Source organism: Marmota flaviventris, chromosome 4, assembly GCF_047511675.1.
Source record: "Marmota flaviventris isolate mMarFla1 chromosome 4, mMarFla1.hap1, whole genome shotgun sequence".
Classification (NCBI taxonomy): Eukaryota; Metazoa; Chordata; class Mammalia; order Rodentia; family Sciuridae; genus Marmota; species Marmota flaviventris.
Window position 1 is genome coordinate 34,324,721 of NC_092501.1, and position 18,460 is coordinate 34,343,180.

At 33.4% G+C, this 18,460-nt stretch overlaps 1 protein-coding gene across 1 annotated transcript in view; it reads right to left on the reverse strand.

Moving 5' to 3' along the window:
* Kif11 (kinesin family member 11) overlaps positions 1 to 18,460 on the reverse strand; it is a 49,779-nt gene that overhangs the window by 18,540 nt on the left and 12,779 nt on the right. The window contains exons 5-14 of the mRNA XM_027940020.2: positions 17,070 to 17,255; positions 16,832 to 16,956; positions 15,739 to 15,829; positions 15,132 to 15,374; positions 13,541 to 13,636; positions 9,578 to 9,666; positions 6,632 to 6,719; positions 4,381 to 4,569; positions 3,516 to 3,723; positions 2,139 to 2,311 (exon numbers count right to left, since the gene is read on the reverse strand). Of these exons, the coding sequence (XP_027795821.2) occupies positions 2,139 to 2,311; positions 3,516 to 3,723; positions 4,381 to 4,569; positions 6,632 to 6,719; positions 9,578 to 9,666; positions 13,541 to 13,636; positions 15,132 to 15,374; positions 15,739 to 15,829; positions 16,832 to 16,956; positions 17,070 to 17,255 (1,488 nt within the window). The remainder of the gene's footprint in view (positions 1 to 2,138; positions 2,312 to 3,515; positions 3,724 to 4,380; positions 4,570 to 6,631; positions 6,720 to 9,577; positions 9,667 to 13,540; positions 13,637 to 15,131; positions 15,375 to 15,738; positions 15,830 to 16,831; positions 16,957 to 17,069; positions 17,256 to 18,460) is intronic.

Here is an 18,460-nt window from a genome sequence, read left to right on the forward strand (position 1 = left end):
AATTAACAATGTAGTAAAGATTAAAAAGTTCTATAAAAAGAGAAAAAAAGCTGGGCACTATGGAGCATGCCTGTAATCCCAGCAGTTTGGGAGGTTGAGGTAGTAGAATCCCAATTTCAAAGCCAGTCTCAGCAACTTAGTGAGGCCCTAAGCAATTTAGCGAAACCCTGTCTCAAAATAAAAAATAAACAAAAAGGGCTGGGGTTGTGGCTCAGTGGTAGAGCGCTTGCCTAGCATGCATGAGGCACTGGGTTCGACTCTCAGCACCAAATACAAATAAATAAAATAAAGGTCCATAAACAACTTTAAAAATTTTTTTTAAAAGGGCTGGGAATGTGGCTAAGTGGTTAAGCACTCCTGAGTTCAACCCCTAGTATCAAAAAATTAAAACATAAATTCTGATCTAAACCTCTTTTCACTAAGGAAGGGGAAACAAAAACAGAAATAAATTAGTAAGTACTTAAACTTGGGGAAAAAAATAAATAAATAAATTAGTAAGTACTTAAAAGAATACTGGTTTTCTTTGGAAAACTAATTCCAACTAATTCTGTGGGAGCAATAGTCATCTCTTCTTTTGAATTAGGCAATGTTTTCACCTTGTTATGCAGGAAAACATTCATAAATAAAGACTACCATTTAGTGAATAAATCAATTTCTGAAACATTAGTAAAGACAAAATATGTTTAACTTTGTCAATTTCAATGAAGGTCAGCTAACATTTGTAATATTTATTTGGAAAATACTGAATAAATATTGTTAACTTCAAAAAGGGAGGCAGAGAGCCTGCATAGGAAAAAAAAATAGAATATGGTCAAGAACTTCCTAGCAATCCATATAATTACAGTATAAAAAATATAAATCAGGTATGAAAGAGGTAATATTAAGTATAATTACATGAGTGATTTCTATAGAATCATGGGGAAAAGCTTTAGAATCAAAGCTTTGGGGTTGGGGTTGGGGTTGAGCGGTAGAGCACTCACCTAGCATGTGCGAGGTTTGATCCTCAGCACCACATAGAAAAAAAATAAATTAAATAAAGATATTGTGCCCAACCACAACTAAAAAATAAATATTAAAAAAAAAAAAGAAAGAAAGGCTTGGTCACACAGATCTAAACCTGGATATTGTTGTATGTGCTCCTAGAATTCTTTTTTTTTTTTTTTTTTGGCAATGGGGATTGAACCCAGGACCACTTAACCATATAAGCCACATCGCCAGCCCTTTTTTATATTTTATTTAGAGACAAGGTCTCACTGGAGTTACTTAGGCCCTCACTAAATTGCTGAGGCTGACTTTGAACTCACCATCCTCCTGCCTCTGCCTCCCAAGCCACTGGGATTCTAAGCGTGCACCACCATGCCTGGTTGTGCTCCTAGAATTCTATTTACTATTTTTCTTAAATTACTATTACTAGTACATATGACTATTACTATCACACATTACTATTATTATCATACACTATTATAGTTTAAAAATTATCCAATATCCCCTTTCTGGTTGAAAGTTAGTTTAACATGATTATGCCAAGGACCCTTGAAATGAGGAGGGCGTGCCAATTTCTATGCCAACTAACAAGTCATGAGTCTCTTTGATTCATTTGGAGTTAAAGCTGCCCTTTACTTATTAGAAAGCTTATTGATAACTCCTATTCTTAACCATACCAGATACAAGTGAAAAAAGTGTCAGAACTTAATTACATACATTTGGAAACCAATCTTTCGGGGGGTGGGGGGGAATACAATGGAAGCTGGCATGGTGGCATATGCCTATAATTCCAGTGAATCAGGAGTCTGAGACAGAAGGATTTCAAGTTCGAGGCCAACCTCAGCAATTTAGCAAGGCCCTAAACAACCTAGTGAGACCTTGTCTCAAAATTTTTTTAAAAAGTGTGGGTTGGGGGGCGGGGGGTACAGTGGCAATGTAGCTCAGTGATAAAGCATCCCTGGGTTCAATCCCCAGTACCGAGAAAAAAACAAAACAATGGAAAGACTTGTCTCTAAAACTGTAAATATACTCTTTCAAAGAGATGTATATCATTGTGTCTAGCAAAGCTTAAGATAAAAGAAGAGTAATTAACATTGTTTTTTGATGACTTATCAAATAAAGCCCTTCAAAAATAATTAAAGATATTTACTAACAATAAATTTCTGTAGTACAGTTTTAGTTTCTGCTGCTAATGATTGTTCTTCTAATATCATATTAGAAATTTGAGAAATATGAGTCGACACATTTTCTGGAACAGATGTGAGAGATCCAAGTGCTACTGTAGTAATAGTGTCTAATGCAGAGACACTAGAAGACATCAGATTTCCTATAACAATGACAAAAAAAAAAAAAAAAAAGAAAGAAATATGTAAATTTTGACATAAACAAACATATTTAAATACAGATAGACCCACTTCAAAAAGGTAGGCAAAATTATATCCTTGTTGTGGAATTTGTAATAATACAAAAGCTTAAAAGAAATGGCTCCCTACTGAAGGAAGAAAAGATTTTAAATACATCTTATATATGTCCTATAATGTTCTATAAGCCCTTGACATATTTACAAGTATATCAAACTTAACTATAACAGTAAACCAAAAATTAGAATATACTAAAATTAATCTCTAAAATATAGAAGGGAAATGAACTAGAAATCAATACAAAAATTTATAGTGATTGGCTGAATGTGACTAGAATCTAGATGATTTAAAAATTTTTACATTTCTGGACCTTCTAAATTTTCTGAGTATATTTTAATAAAAAGTAAACTAATACTTTTAAGCGTGTTCTTTCTAAAAGGAGAGAGCAATGGAACAGTTAAAAATAATGACACACATACATATTCTGAGAGTAAAGCAAACTTTTAAGATATATATTCCCAAAAGGGGAAAAAAAAATAAGAGTTGCAAAATGTTTGTTCAGAGGAAATTTCTATAATAAGAGCTCAATAAATTTAAGAGTACTAAATCCCCAGGGTCAAGAAAAAAGGGAACTTTAACTTCTAAATTTATTTGATTATTTAATAAACATATATAGAAAACAGGAGGAAATTACCCTCTAAGGTTTGTTTTGTTTAACTCAAAAAAGCATTAATCTTGGGGCTGGGGTTGTAGCTCTATGGTAGAGCACTTGCCTTGCATGTGTGAGGCACTGGGTTTGTTCCTCAGCACCACATAAAAATAAATAAAAGTATTGTGTCTATGTACAACAACAACAAAATTTTTTTAAAAAGCATTAATCTCATTTTTACCCCATATACAGATTGCACAATCACATCAGTTACACATCCATAACCCACTTGAATCAAAGTGTGAAATATGATATATCAAGAACTATGTAATGTTTTGAACAACCAACATTAAAAAAAAAAAAAAAGCATTAATCTCCACTCTAAATAAATAGTGTATGCCTTGGGGAGGGTACTAGTGATACTGTCACCTGATTATTTTCCTGTATTAAATTATTAGTTTTGAAATTCGCCTCACATGGAACACATAAAGTCTAGAATAATTAGAAATACTGAAACTTACCAAACAAAGTCTTGTGAACTTCTAGCATGGCCTTTTGTTTTGAGCTGCCATCCTTAATTAATTCCTCCATATCATTAAATAGACTATTCAAGTTTTTGCCAAAAATATCCTGAGCTTCTGCATTATGTTGGTCAATTGCCTTCTTACGATCCAGTTTGGAATGGAGACCAGATACATCTGTTGTTGTTTCTTTAACTGTGTTGAGCAACTATATAAAATTTTAAAAATAATAATAAATATTGAGTAACAACAAATCTGACCATTATGTACCAATAAAAAAACATGGAAAATGTTAAGATAAAAGCAATCTAATGAAAATATGTATGCTACGTAAGAATTTCTCTGTAAGAACTGGTAAATTTTAGACATCAAAAGAAATGCTTATATGGTAATTTATCCAAATCTCTAGTAATGCTTATTTCTCCTCAGCTATCTATACAAGGAAATTGACTTTGCAAATTTATTGCAATAATCATATCCCCTCACATTTTTTTCTATTATGTTTTACTATCTCCTCAAAGTACACCTAATTAAAAAATGCAATACTTTCATCATCTTCCATCATTAGAAGACAGCAAAATCTTAATGACTATTTAGTTTGTCTTCACCACAAAGCAAAAGCATCCCATCATATTATAAGTGTCTACAAAATATAAAGTCATGCTCCATTTTAACTTTTGACTTGAGTCAGCATCTAATGTGAGAAAAATATAGATAAAATAGTACAACAATATTTTTTAAATTGACACAAATGTCATTTATGTTGAATAAACAGAATCTCATAGTTAATATGTAAGCATAGAAAGTTACTTCTACCATTCTCTAATTTCTTTAATACAAGTACAAATCAAAACAAAGGACAAACCTTGCTGGCAGTATCATGAAGTTTCTCTTCAGTACTTTCCAAAGCTGATGAGATATATTCTTCTTTAACAAGTTGTAATTTAGTTTCTTGCAAATGTTTTTGAGTGGTTTCAAGTTCCTGTGTCTTATTTTGCAGGTCAGATTTACATTGGTCAAGTTCATTTTTATTATCCATAAATAACTCTGTAACCTAAATATAATACATTAAACATTCAAGAATTTTAAAAATGCTGGGGCTAGCTGGGCATTGTGGTATGCACCTGTAATCCCAGCAATTTGGAAGGCTGAGACAGGAGGATCACAAGTTCAAGACCAGTCTCAGCTGGATGAGGTGGCTCACGCCTGTAATCCCATTGGCTCAGGAGGCTAAGATAGGAGAATCCCAAGTTCAAAGCCAATCTCAGCAACAACGAGGCACTAAGCAACTCAGTGAGACCTTGTCTCTAAATAAAATACAAAACAGGGCTGGGGATGTGGCTCAGTGGTCAAGTGCCCCTGAGTTCAACCCTGGTACCAAAAAAAAGACCAATCTCAGCAATTTAGCAAGGCCATAACTCAGTGAGACTCTGTGTCAAAAATAACAAGGCCTGGGGACATAGATCCAGTAGTAAAGCATCCCTGGATTCAATCACCAAAAACAAAATACTAAGGCTGGTGAGAGAGCTCAGTGGTAGAGTTTCTTGCTTTACATGTGAGCCCTGGGTTTGATCCCTAGCACCACAGCACCACCAAAAAAAAAAAAAAAAAAAAGCAAAGTTGAACTCATTGGTTAGTTACCTGGTTAGTTCAGGAGAACAAAACAAATTATTCCTAGATAAAAGTTATAACAAATTACCAGGCAGGTTAGCACATTTTATATGGCATCTGGTTTCTTCCTGTAAGTTTACTCAAAACTTTAGAGATTAAATAACAGATCTATGCAGTGGTGTTAATTCTTTAGTTTTCTTCCAACACTGTCAGTGGATCTGTGTTATAAAGGTGTTAATGTGAGGACGTATGGCAGAGTCAGGTCTCCCCCCTAATATAATAATTTTATTTAACACCCAATCTTTCCCAATCTCTGTATTCCTTCATCTGATAAACATGTTAACAAAAACTCCTCAGCATTAACTTTACCACTTTAACAACTCTCAAAGTTCAGTTATTCATCTGCTGCATAATGATGTTTCAGTCAACAACAGACTGTGTGTGATAGTCCTATAAGATTATAACAAGCCGGGGACTAGCAGTATAGCTAAGTAGTAGAATGTTTGCCTAGCAGGCATAAGACCTTAGATTCAATCCCCAGTACTGATGAGAGAGAAAAGATTATAATGGAACTGAAAATTTTCTATCACCTAGTGAAGCCAGAGCTGTCATAATGTTATTACTCATGTGTTTGTGATGATACTAGTATAAACAAACTCACTGTGCTGCCAGTCATATTAAAAAACAACACAATCGTGTATAACCCATAATAAATGATGATAATAAATGACTATGTTTCTGGTTTATGTACTTACTGTACTATATACTCTATCTAGAGTGTACTCCTAGTTAATAGTAAAACAGCCGTAGGTAGGTGCTTAGGCACCTCACTTTAGAAGGTCAAGGCATTATAATCAAAGGAGATGACAGCTCACTGTGTGTTTATTGCCCCTTTACTGACCACTTTCCAGGGAACCAAGATGTGGAGGTAGAAGAAAATGATATTCATGATTCTCACCCTTTATAGGCCTAGGCTAATGTGTATGTTTGTCCTAACTTTTAACAAAAAAATTTGAAAAGTAAAAGAATAAATATATTTAAAAAATTGGCTATACTGTATATTCTAGATGTATAGGCTTGTATATGATGTTTATGCAACAATGAAATCACCTAATCTAATAATGCATTTCTCAGAAAATATCCCAGTCATTAAACAACACCTGGCTAAATTTTTGTAGCTTTTTCATTAAAATTAATAATAGTAAAATTATGATATAATTTACTTTCAGCATAAGAGCCAGAAAAAAAAAATCCTTAAAAGAGAAAAATGGGGGGCTGGGGATGTGGCTCAAGTGGTAGTGCACTTGCCTGGATGCGTGGGTGCTGGGTTCAATCCTCAACACCACATAAAAATAAAAAATAAAGATATTGTGTCCACCTAAAAAAAAAAAAAAAAAAAAACACCTAAAAATTAAAAAAAAGAAAAGAAAAATGGGTCCTTCCCATTCTAAAGTTTTATTTTAATATTTGCTTTTCAAGTAACATTTAATGTTTCGAATGCTTACCCTATTTAGTTCCTCCTCAACAGCACCAATTTTTTCAATCAATTCTAAAATCTGTTCTTCTTGAACAGTTAATTTTCCATTCATGGCTCTAAAATAAAGTTTAATGAGTTTAACAGTTAATATTTTTTTCCAATCCTACAAAATATTAGAATATAACATAATGATGACAGTTACACAAACTCATCTCCACCACTTAGCACCATCATGAAATAATACCTAAGTTTTGATAAGCAATAAACATAAATTGCAAAAAACAAATGTTTTCTCAGTCTTTGTTTTATAAATGAAACATTTTTCTTTTGACTCAAATTCTGAAACTGAAACCAACATATAAGGGTAAAGCATGTGTGTGTGTGTGCATCAAATTTGAGAAGCCAGAAAGCTAAAAGAGGGCTGTAACTCACTTACAGTAGAGACAGGAGGGATACAACCTAAGAGTCTATAATTAGGGATATGGAATATAAAGATGCCTTCCCAGAATGCTGGAAAGACTTGATACTTGAAAACATCTGATATCATGAGAGGATAAGGGAGAACTAAAGCAGCAGGCATAATAATATCATCTCCTAGCCACTGTATGTTATGCCCACCCCAAGAAACAAATATCATCATCACATCAGCACATAAACCCTCATGAGATAAAAAGATTATACTCTAGGGCAGCATTTTTCAGCCTCAACACTACTGACATTTTGTGCCAATAATTCTTTGGTATGGAAATATCCTGTGCATTTTAGGATGTTGAGTAGCATCCACTGGTTGCCAGTAGTGCTCCGCATCCCTACCAGTGATAACCATCAGAAATATACTAGCCAGGCATGATGATGCATGCTTGTATTCCCAGCAACTCAGGAGGCTTAAACAGGAGAAACCTGAGTTCCAGGCCAGCTTCAGTAATTTAGTGAGGCTGTAAGCAACTTAGTGAGACTCTATCTCAAAAAAATAAAATAAAATAAAATTAGAAAAAAAGAAAGAAAAGAGAAAGAGGTCTGTGGATGTAGATCAGTGGTAAAGGCGCCTGGGTTCAATTCTTAGTACAAAAAAAATAAAAGATATTATTTAATATCCTCTAGAGGGCATCATCCCCCCTTCCTTGAGAGCCATTGGTCTACCTCACTACCTGAACTTCCAGTGTCACTTTCATTAAACCCAAATGGGAGTGGAAATAAGGCTTAGGGTCTGGAGACTGGCATTTAAATGAAAATTCACATACTAAATAATGGGCTAATTTTATAAGTGATGTTACTTAGCCAGTTTTGGACATAAGAAAAGGACAGTTTCTCATCTGCACTGGACATAATGAGAAATCACAGAACAACTATGTGGCTGACCATTGTTCATGATGAAAAGCCAGCCCTATGAGAAAGCCACCAATCGAGAAAGCAATGTGAGGAGACAGAAACTGGACCCTACAGCCCAGATCAAACAAGTTCACTGGGTTTTTCATACTTATGAGCCAATTAAATCCCCTTGTTATTTTTAAGACAGTTTAAGTTGGAGTTTCTACCAGGCAAGCGAATTCTGATATCAAACTTAAAATATAAACAATTTTTACTGAATAAAAATCAAAGTATAAAAAACATAAAAGTGGTAGATATAGGGACATCTGTAAAATGAAACAATTAAAAAACATAATAAAACACTAAAAAAGAAAAAAAATGAAATGTTTACTATGATGAAGTATATATGAACACTACAGAGAAACAGAAAAAAATAATAAAATATAAAGTTTTAAGAAGTTAAGTACAGACAATAGAGTTTTATTTAGCCATAAAGAAGAATAAAATTTTCAGGAAAATGGATGGAACTTGAGAATATTTTGTCAAGCTAAATAAGAAAGTCAAAAGTCAAGGGTCATGGGGCTGGGGTTGTGGCAAAGCACTTGCCTCACACATGTGAGGCACTGGGTTCAATCCTCAGAACCACATAAAAATAAATAAACAAAATAAAGGTATTAAAAAAAAAAAGTCAAGGATCATATGTTTTCTCTCATATGAGGAAGACAGAGAAGAAAAAAAGAAAAAGAACAGGGATGGGGCGGGGATCTCATGAAAACAGAAGGGATACCAGTAAAGTAGAAGACCAGGGCAAGGGAGGAGGAAAGGGAAAGAAAAGGTACTGTGGAATGAAGTTGACCAACATTACCTTGTTCTGTTGTGTATATTTATGAATATGTAACAATAAATCCCAGTACTGTGTATAATTATAATGCATCACAAAAGAAAAAGGAAACTCCCTCTTTCCTCTCCCACAAAAAAACCAACAAAAGAAAGAATTAAGTGCAAGGGCTGGGGATGTAGCTCAGTGGTAGAGTGCATGCCTACCACAGGAAACCCTGAGTTTGATTCCCAGGAATCTCTTGACCTGATTTCATTTTTCCCATCGAGTATCACACATGTATAAAATTGCATAGAACTATATACACACATCCTACCAATGTCAATTTCCTGGTTTGCTATTAAGCCATAGTAAGGTAAGAGGTAATAATTGGGGAAAACTGGAAGCATAATACATTGGGACCTCTCTGTACTCTTCTTGTACTTTCATGTAAATCAATAATTACTTAAAATAAAAAGTTAGCTTGGCGCAATAAAAAATCAGCTTGCACACAGATAATCCCAGCTACTTGGGAGATTGAGGTAGGAGGATCACAAGTTCAAGGACAAAATTAAAAATAAAAAAGGCTAAGGATTACAGTTCAGTGGTAAGAGTGTCTCTGGGTTCAACCCCTATTACTGCAAAAAGAAAATAAATAAGTAAATAAAAAGTCAGATAAAAGATTTTCTAAAAACTCTTTGATAACTACCTTTAAATGTTAAAATCAAAAGAAGTATTTATAAACATTAGATATACTTTACTAATTGCTATATAGATAAATTTTATTTCAAACAGCCTGTTATCAGCAAATGCTAATTCTTGGAAATTAACTCCATAGCAAGGGTTTACCTAAAATTTTCTTCAGAAATGTACACTCCATTTTTCTCACGAGCTGCAGCAAGATCTCGTTTCAGACGCTCTATCTCTTCTGTATATTCCTGCACAAGAGGAAGGTTGTAGGTGTCAATTTAGTATTTTTTTTTCCCCATTCAGTTTGCGGAACACATACAACAAATAAAATATGGTTGAATTTTTATGTTTGTCTTTTTTAAAAATTACCACTATATATTTTTTTTTTTAATATTTATTTTTTAGTTTTCGGCGGACACAACATCTTTGTTTGTATGTGGTGCTGAGGATCGAACCCAGGCTACACGCATGCCAGGCGAGTGCGCTACCACTTGAGCCACATCCCCAGCCCACCACTATATTTTTAATCAATATTAATTGGTTTAGAAATAGTCTTTCAATGGTCTTTAAAGTTACTTTTAATGTACTCATTATACACTTCCATTTAAACTGTCCACCCAATTTCAAGAATCATTATATAGCTCCAACAATTAAAGCTGGGTAATACTGGTAGAAGGACAGATGAATAAATCAAACCTCAAATATATGCAAACCTTTGTATGCAAAAATTAGTATTTAGAATATATTACAAACTCTCAAACCACAACAATAAAGAATAAATAATCCAATTAGAAAATTGGCCTAAAGATATGAACAGACATTTCATCAAGCAAGATATACAAATATCAGATAAGCAGATGAAAAGATGTTCAACATTGTTGGCCATTAGAGAAATATAAGTTAAAACCATAGTGAGATATCTAACACCATCACACATATCAAATTAGCTAAAACAAAAAATAATTATAACATCAAATGCTGGTGAGGATGTGGAGAAATTATATGACACATGTTGCTCATGGAAATGTAAAATGGTACAGCACCTAAAATACGGTTTGGGAGGGCTGGAGTTGTGGCTCAGTGGTAGAGCGATTGCCGGGCATGTGTGAGGCCCTGGGTTCAACCCTCAGCACCACATATAAATAAATAAAAGATCCACTGACAACTAAAAAATATTTAAAAAAAAAAAAAAAAAAAAGTGTGGCAGTTCCTTAACCCACTTTGTCCCATCATTCCAGATATGGAACATCTATAAATCTGAAATAGAATATATAATATATAATAAGAAGAATATAATTATAATATTTATAATAATATTAATAATCTTATACATAAGCTCTAGACTATGATTTCCAACCATTTTAATGTACCTATGTCAGTTTCTCTGAAATATTGGCAGAATTGAAAACTTGGCGACTTAATGGGTTGAAAAAATGAAACTTTCAAGTTGTCATTCAACCCAGCAAACATATTCAAATAATAACCCCAAAGAAATAAAAATTTGTTTATACAAATCACTATAAATGGATGCTAATAGTTTTATTTGTAATAGCAAAATTTAAAGTCATGTTTCAATTACACAAACTATATCAAGTACATAAGTAACATGGAATATAACAACACTAAAAAGGCTTACTGATACAAACAACAACGTGGTAAATCCCCAATATTTATTTAAAGTAAAAAAATAAATTAAATTAAATTAAATAACAAAAATTTATATATTGTACAATTCCATTCAATAACTTTTAAAATGACAAAATTTTATAAATAGAGGCGAGATTAGTGGGTAACAGCAATTAGGGATGGGAGGTAAGGGGTAAAAAAGAGGTAGTCATATGAGGGATCCTTGTGGTGATAAGCTGTTAATATCTTGACTGGATGCTAAACCCAAAGGACCTACACACAGACACTCATACAACTATAAGGAAAAATGAGAAATAAAATCAGTGGATCGTTATTGATGTCAACATCCCTGTGGAAAAATACCCTAGTTTGACAAAATGCCCAAAGAATCTATTATTTCTTACAAAGGCATGTGAACCTCCAAAGACCTCATTAAAACTTTGATATTAAAAAAGAAAAACACAGGGCTGGGGCTGGGGCCAGTGGTAGTGCACTCAAGATGCTAACAGGTCATCACCACAAAGATCCCTCATATAACTACTCCCTTTTTACCCCTTACCATCCATCCCTAGCATGTATGAGGCACTGGGTTTGATTCTCAGTACACATATAAATAAATAAAGGTCTAACAACAACTAAAAATATATTTAAAAAAAAGAAAAGAAAGAAAACAACATGAAAAAAAATGAGAAGCCAAGAAGGAAAGGAAATATTTGCAAGTCATGTCTGGAATATATGAATACTTTATAAAGTACCTGAACAGATATTTCAATGAAAAATATACAAATGATATTATAAGTATGTGAAAAGAAGCTCACCGTTAGTTATCAGGGAGATACTAATTATAACTATATGAGGTATTGGTTTACATTAACTTTAATTTTAGGGCTGAGGTTGTGGCTCAGTGGTAGAGCACTTGCCTGACACATGTGAGGCCCTGGGTTCAATCCTCAGCACCACATAAAAATAAATAAATTAAATAAAGGTATTATGTCCATCTACAGCTAAAAAAACAAAAAAAGAAAAATGTTTAAAATTTTAGAGTAGCTAAAATTAAAAAGTTACAATAACAAGTATTAAAGAAGATATTGAAGAAACTGCAGCCATCATACATTGCTAGTAGAAAGTCAAGCGGCAAAATCTCCTTGAAAAGGTATCTTATAAAGAATTAAGCATTCGGGCTGAGGCTGTAGTTCAGTGGTAGAATGCTTGCCTAGCAGGTGTGAGACACCAGGTTCGATCCTCAGTATGACATAAAAATAAATAAATAAATGAAATTAAAATGTTGTGTCCATCTACAACTAAAAAATAAATAAAAGAGTGTGGTTGTAAAGGCCTGTAATCCCAGTGGCTCAGGAGGCTGAGGCAGGAGGATAGTAAGTTAAAAGGCAACCTTCGCAACTTAACAACGCTCCAACAACTTGGCAAGACTTTGTCTCAAAATAAAAAACAAAAAGGGATAAGAATGAGGCTCACTGGTTAAGTGCCCCTGGGTTCAATCCCTGGTACCAAATAAGAATAAAGCATAGTGTCAAGGTAAGCTCAGCACCGCAAGTAAAAGAAAAAAAGAAAGATAAGGATAAACTCCTTATGTAATGCAGAAATTAAATCCCTAGGTGTCTAGCCAAGAGAAAGTAAAACATCAACACAAAGGCATGTATGAGAATGGGAATGTTCATAGTGGCATTTCTGGAAATGATTCAAATGTTCACTGATTGGTGAGTGTATAAAAAAGATACAGTGTTATCCACACAAAGGGATATTATTCAGCAATAAAAAGAAATAAACCACCAGTACATGTTACAACATAAAGGGAACTTCAAACGTTAAGCCAAGAAACATTAGATACAAATATTATATAATTCTATTTATAGCAAATGTACAGAAAAGGCAAATCTATCAACAGAAATCCTATCAGTATCCACTCAATTGTAAAGAGGCAAAGGCAGACTAGAATAATAAAAATTTCTAAAACTAAATTGTGGCAATGTTATACAATCCATAAATGCATTAAAAATAGATGAATGTTAAAGTATATAAATTATACCTCAAAGAGGCAAATAAATAAACAGAACTGTAACTGTAAATAAATGCAAACTGTTAAGAGTGCAAACTCAGGAATAATACTGGTAAATTCAACATATCAGCATTAGAAAAAAATACTAACATATCATTTAAGCATTCAGTTTAAATCACTAGATAAAATGTCAACCCCAAGAGGCTGGGAGTATAGCTTAGTAGGAAGCCTTAGGGCCTAGCATGCCAGGGCTCAATCCATAGCACCACAAAAAAAAAATGATAATAACTCAAAGGGGGGGAAAAAATCTTAAGCAGGGCTTAGATTCTGGGGAGGCCATAGTGAGCCCCTGTCTCAACAACAACAAGGATGTCTATCACAGGCAGTTTAACAAATCTTGTTTAACAATCATCTGTTTCAGTTCCTTGTTTTCACACTTCTCAAACAAAATCATATTATACCACAAAAACTCACAATACCTTAATAAGAGCTTTTTTGGTGAGTTTCTGATTAACTTCAGGCTTATTCAATATGTTTTTTGCTCTATGGGCATATTCCAGTGTACTCAGAGTTTCCTGTCATAAAAAGGAAAGGTCAATTAGGGAAGACATCATGAAGATAATGTAGTTTTTGTCATTGAGGATGTACTATATAATTTACAAGTAATAATTCATGGTTATATCTAATCTATAAATCTTAAAATAGACTACTATGCCAAACCTTTTTATCCTTCCTTTAACACTTTCTTCTTTATTCTTCTATTCAATTTTACTTTGTGTTTTCTTCCTTCTCTGTAATTTTCAGGGTCTTTAACCTTATAATTTGACCATTCAGAACAGTCTTAAACTCAATGAGCTTTACCAACTGATGAATAACAAAATGTCATATATCCATATCCATGTGATAACATATTATTCACCCATGAAAAGGAATGAAGTATTGATACACATTACAATGTGGATGAACCTTAAAAACATTATGCTAAATGAAAAAACCATTCACAAAAGACCACATGTTGTATGATTCCATTTATATGAAATGTCCAAAAAGGCAAATCTATAAATACAAAAAATAGTAATCTAGAGCTGGAAATGGAGTGGATGAAAAATGCTTATTAATGAGCAAAACTCTGGGGATGATAAAAAAAAGTTAAGTGATGGCATAATCTTATAATCTCAGCAACTCAGGAGGCTGAGGCAGGAGGATCACAAATTCAAAGCCAGCCTCAGCAACTTAGCGAGGCCCTATGCAACTGAGTGAGACCCCATCTCAAAGTAAAACATAAAAAGGGCTGGAGTAACTGTGCATTATGGCCCATGCTTACAATCCCAGTGGCTTAGGAGGCTGAGGCTGTAAGATCTCAAGTTCAAAATTAGTCTCAGCAGTGGCAACGTACTAAGCAACTCAGTGAGACCCTGTCTCTAAATAAAATACAAAATAGGGCTGGGGATGTGACACAGTGGTTGAGTGCCCCTGAGTTCAATCCCTGGTAACTGTCCTCCCACCCCGGAAAAAAAAAAAAAAAAAAAAAATTTTTTTGATGATTGCACAACTCTGTGAATATACTAAAGTCACTGAATTAATATAATTTTCATGGGTGAATTTTATGGATGTAAATGATATTTCAGTAAAAATATTTTTTAAATGAAAGGGGAATTGGAGCCCTTAGAAAAACTTTTCTAATATCATTTAAAGCAGAGGATAACAAGAAAATAAGAGCAGAATTTACCATCTTTGTTGCTTTGCTGGGATTCTCAAACATTCAACTTGGTTCTGCAACAGTAGAATTCACTTGATCCTAAGTTCTAATGAAATTACAACACCCACTGCTATTGACCCAAAGCAATTTTCTTGGAAGACTGTGGAAAAGCCATTTACAAAATTGGCTTTCTAAGATTAAAAACTGTATATTTTCAGTGTTGTCCTCCAGAACATATTCATATGCAATGTACAGATTCTTTTATCACAGTATAAAATGAATGAAACTAGTAAATGAACTTTTAAAATATATGATAGCTAAATATAGAATTATAACTTCTACATTTTGCAGCTTCCTTTCAAAGGGTTTACCTCAAGATTGAGAGATGCAGGAGAAATTGTTGCAATGATAGATGTTCTTGTTCGGCCCCCTAGAGAATCTTGGAGGATTCTAGTTAGTTTAGATTCTCGATAAGGAACATGAGGTGTTCTTTCTACAAGAGCAGTAATAACTCTTCCCAAAGTCAACAGAGATTGATTGATATTTCCAGCTTCCCGAGCTCTCTTGTCAACTGCTCCTGAACGACCAATGTTTTCACTTCCTGCAAGATCAACCTTTAATTTTAAAAATAAAAAGTCAGCCTATTGGAACTGAATTCAAAGATATGCATTCTCACACATAATATACTAAATTACCAGCAAATCAATTTTCTACACAAATTTCTTCTCCCTCTAGAAAGCTAATAACCCATGGAGCTGGGGCTGAGGCTCAGTGGTAAAAACACTTGCCTTGAACATGTGAGGCACTGGGTCTGATCCTCAGCACCACGCAAAAATAAAGATACTGTGTTTTCATCTACAATTAAATAAATATTTAAAAGAAAGCTAATAACCCAGTGACTACAGAAATATTATCTAGAAGTAAAAATGTCAAGCCATTCCATAAGAATGAAACAGTGGTATTAAGGTAGATGCTTACCAAGTTCAACTTTCCAATTTTAACAAGTTCTTCTCCGTCAATTGTAGTTTCTTTCATATGTATTGTAACAGAGAAAACTGAGTGGGAACGACTAGAAAAAAGACCACATTGCCCATTCATTATAAAGTAAAATATTGTTTGCTTCCTATAAAACACGAAGACCCAGAAAAGACCAAAATCCATAAGGGTAAAGAAAAATATTATCAGACAGGAGATATCATTAAGATTTTAGAAGACAGAAGGTATAGAACAATGAATAGGTTTTTCCTTTCTTATATATACTGCCTATAGGGGAGACCCCAATAAGAAGCTACCTGAAAATAACCTAAAATAATTAGAAACTAGAATTTTTAGACACACCTGGAAAATGGCTATGTGGTGGGATCAGAATAATTACTTGGTGTGTCAGAGCAGAAGGCTCCCAATCAATCTCTCTATTTGTAAGAACCACTTGAAATATGTCATTACCATAAATTCAGATACCACCAGGCAAGCCATCAGATCACTCTTCCTCCATGTCTACTGTTGTGTACAAGTATATTTCTGTTTTGAAAATGTTATCAGAAATAAGTAACTCCTTCTCCTAAACAGCAGAAATAGTAAACAGCATGCCTACAAAAACACCATAAAATAATCCCTGCTAGACCATAAAGTTTTTAAAAGTATACCTTAAGCTAAATACTGACATTTAAGTATTTATCTGAGGAAAACAAAAATCATATAGATGACCAAAGACATCTTTCTTTTCTGTATTAAAATGTGCACTTGGTGAACATCACTATGTTTGTTAATGTCATTGACAGTTGGCAGAGAATATGATAATGTTTAATTTTCTTCTTTGTGCTTTCATACTGTTTTTAAAAGTTTATAAGCATCATTTTTGTACATTGTGGTGGCTGGATGCTATAGCTCAGTGCTTGCCTAAAATGTATGAGGTCCTGGATTCAATCACCAGTATTACCAAAACAAAACAAACAAACATACCTAGGAATGTAATCCACACACCTTGAATCGTCCCAATTGGATTTCCCCTAATTTCCTAATTTTTCTAAAAAAGAAAATGGAGCTAGGATGAAAACTATGGCTTTCTTACCTAGAGTATGCATTCATCAAAGTTGCTGCAGTTGTTCTTTTTGCTGCCCCCTTCTCTAAAATTTGATAGACTTCATCCTTGTTATGTACAGTAATTTCTTCTAAACCTTTGATTATCACTCCCCTCTGATCAAATATCAAAAGAATATCAATTAAATTGGGTTTTTTTAAAAGGACACTGACTTCTTAAAGCCTTACACATTAAAATATGGAAACATATCATTCTCAAAGATAGTTACCTTGTTGCGGGGATCATCAAACATCTGTAGTCTCTCAGAAACATCAGAAGATGGATTAAGAAGATCAAAAAGTTCTTCATTATAGATTTCCAACAGAGACACTTTGACTGAAAATTCAGTACCATTATCAGTAAGTTTCTCAAAAATTTGATGAAGGGTTCGAGGAATTATACCAGCCAAAGGATCCTGAAATTATGTAATGATGATTAAAATAAATGAAGAATGCCATTTACTATGGCACTTAAAACTCATATAACTATAAAGGACCTCCTTTACATTATATTTAAACAGAAGTACAATCAGCCCTCTGTGCCCACTGGCTCTGCATTTTACCAAATATGGATAGAAAATATTAGGAAAAAAATTGTAATTTTATATTTTTTATTTCCTAAGCATGATGGCATATGAGCAATTTATATAGCATATACATTATATTAAATATTATAAGTAATCTAAAGATGATTTAAGGTATACAGGAGATATACCTTAAATCATCTTTAAGCATTCAATGACAAACATAATGATGTTCACCAAGTGCCATTAATACAGAAAAGAAGGATGTCTTTGGTCATCTATGATTTTTTTTCCTCAGATAAATGCTTAAATTCCTAGGTATGTTTGTTTTGTTTTGTTTTGTTTTGGTAATACTGGTGATTGAATCCAGGACTTCATACATAGGTTATATATAAATATAACATTTGACTTAAGGAGCTTGAGCATCCTCAGATTTTGGCACAAACCATGAAACTAGCAATGTGTGCATACATAGGGGACATAGCAGGGAGGTTATCCTGGAACAAACTCCTGTGGATACTGAGAGATACTGTATACTAAAGCAAGTTAAAAACAAACAACTTAATGTTAGACAACTCATTTTCAACAGTCTGTTCAACAGTATTCGCCAAACATTGCACAAATATGTCTTACTGTTTATCCATCTTCCTATCTGAGCATTACAGAAACCAATTAAATCATACTACTTATAAAACCAAATTCAATTATCCTATCCAATTATCCTCATGAAAATGTAATACCTTCATTTTAGTCAGAAAAAAAACAGGGATGTTTCTCAACTATCAAAGCATCCTTAATAAAACTGTTAAAAGTCTCTATAATTTGAAGTGATATGTCTATTCTATATCTTATAATGATTATAATTCTATAACTTTATCATCCATGTATAGAATATGCTGACAGCTCAGCTATGTTACCACTAAAAAAAGGACTTATCTAAAACTCAATAATTTGAAGAATTAAGTTATTAAACACATTTGGTGAAAATATTTGTGAAATATTCTATATGCTTTCTTCAAAACTAAACCATATAGTGGTCTTAATTTCTTGAACACTCAAGGTCATCATTAATAAAACACCATACTGCTCTTTGTAAC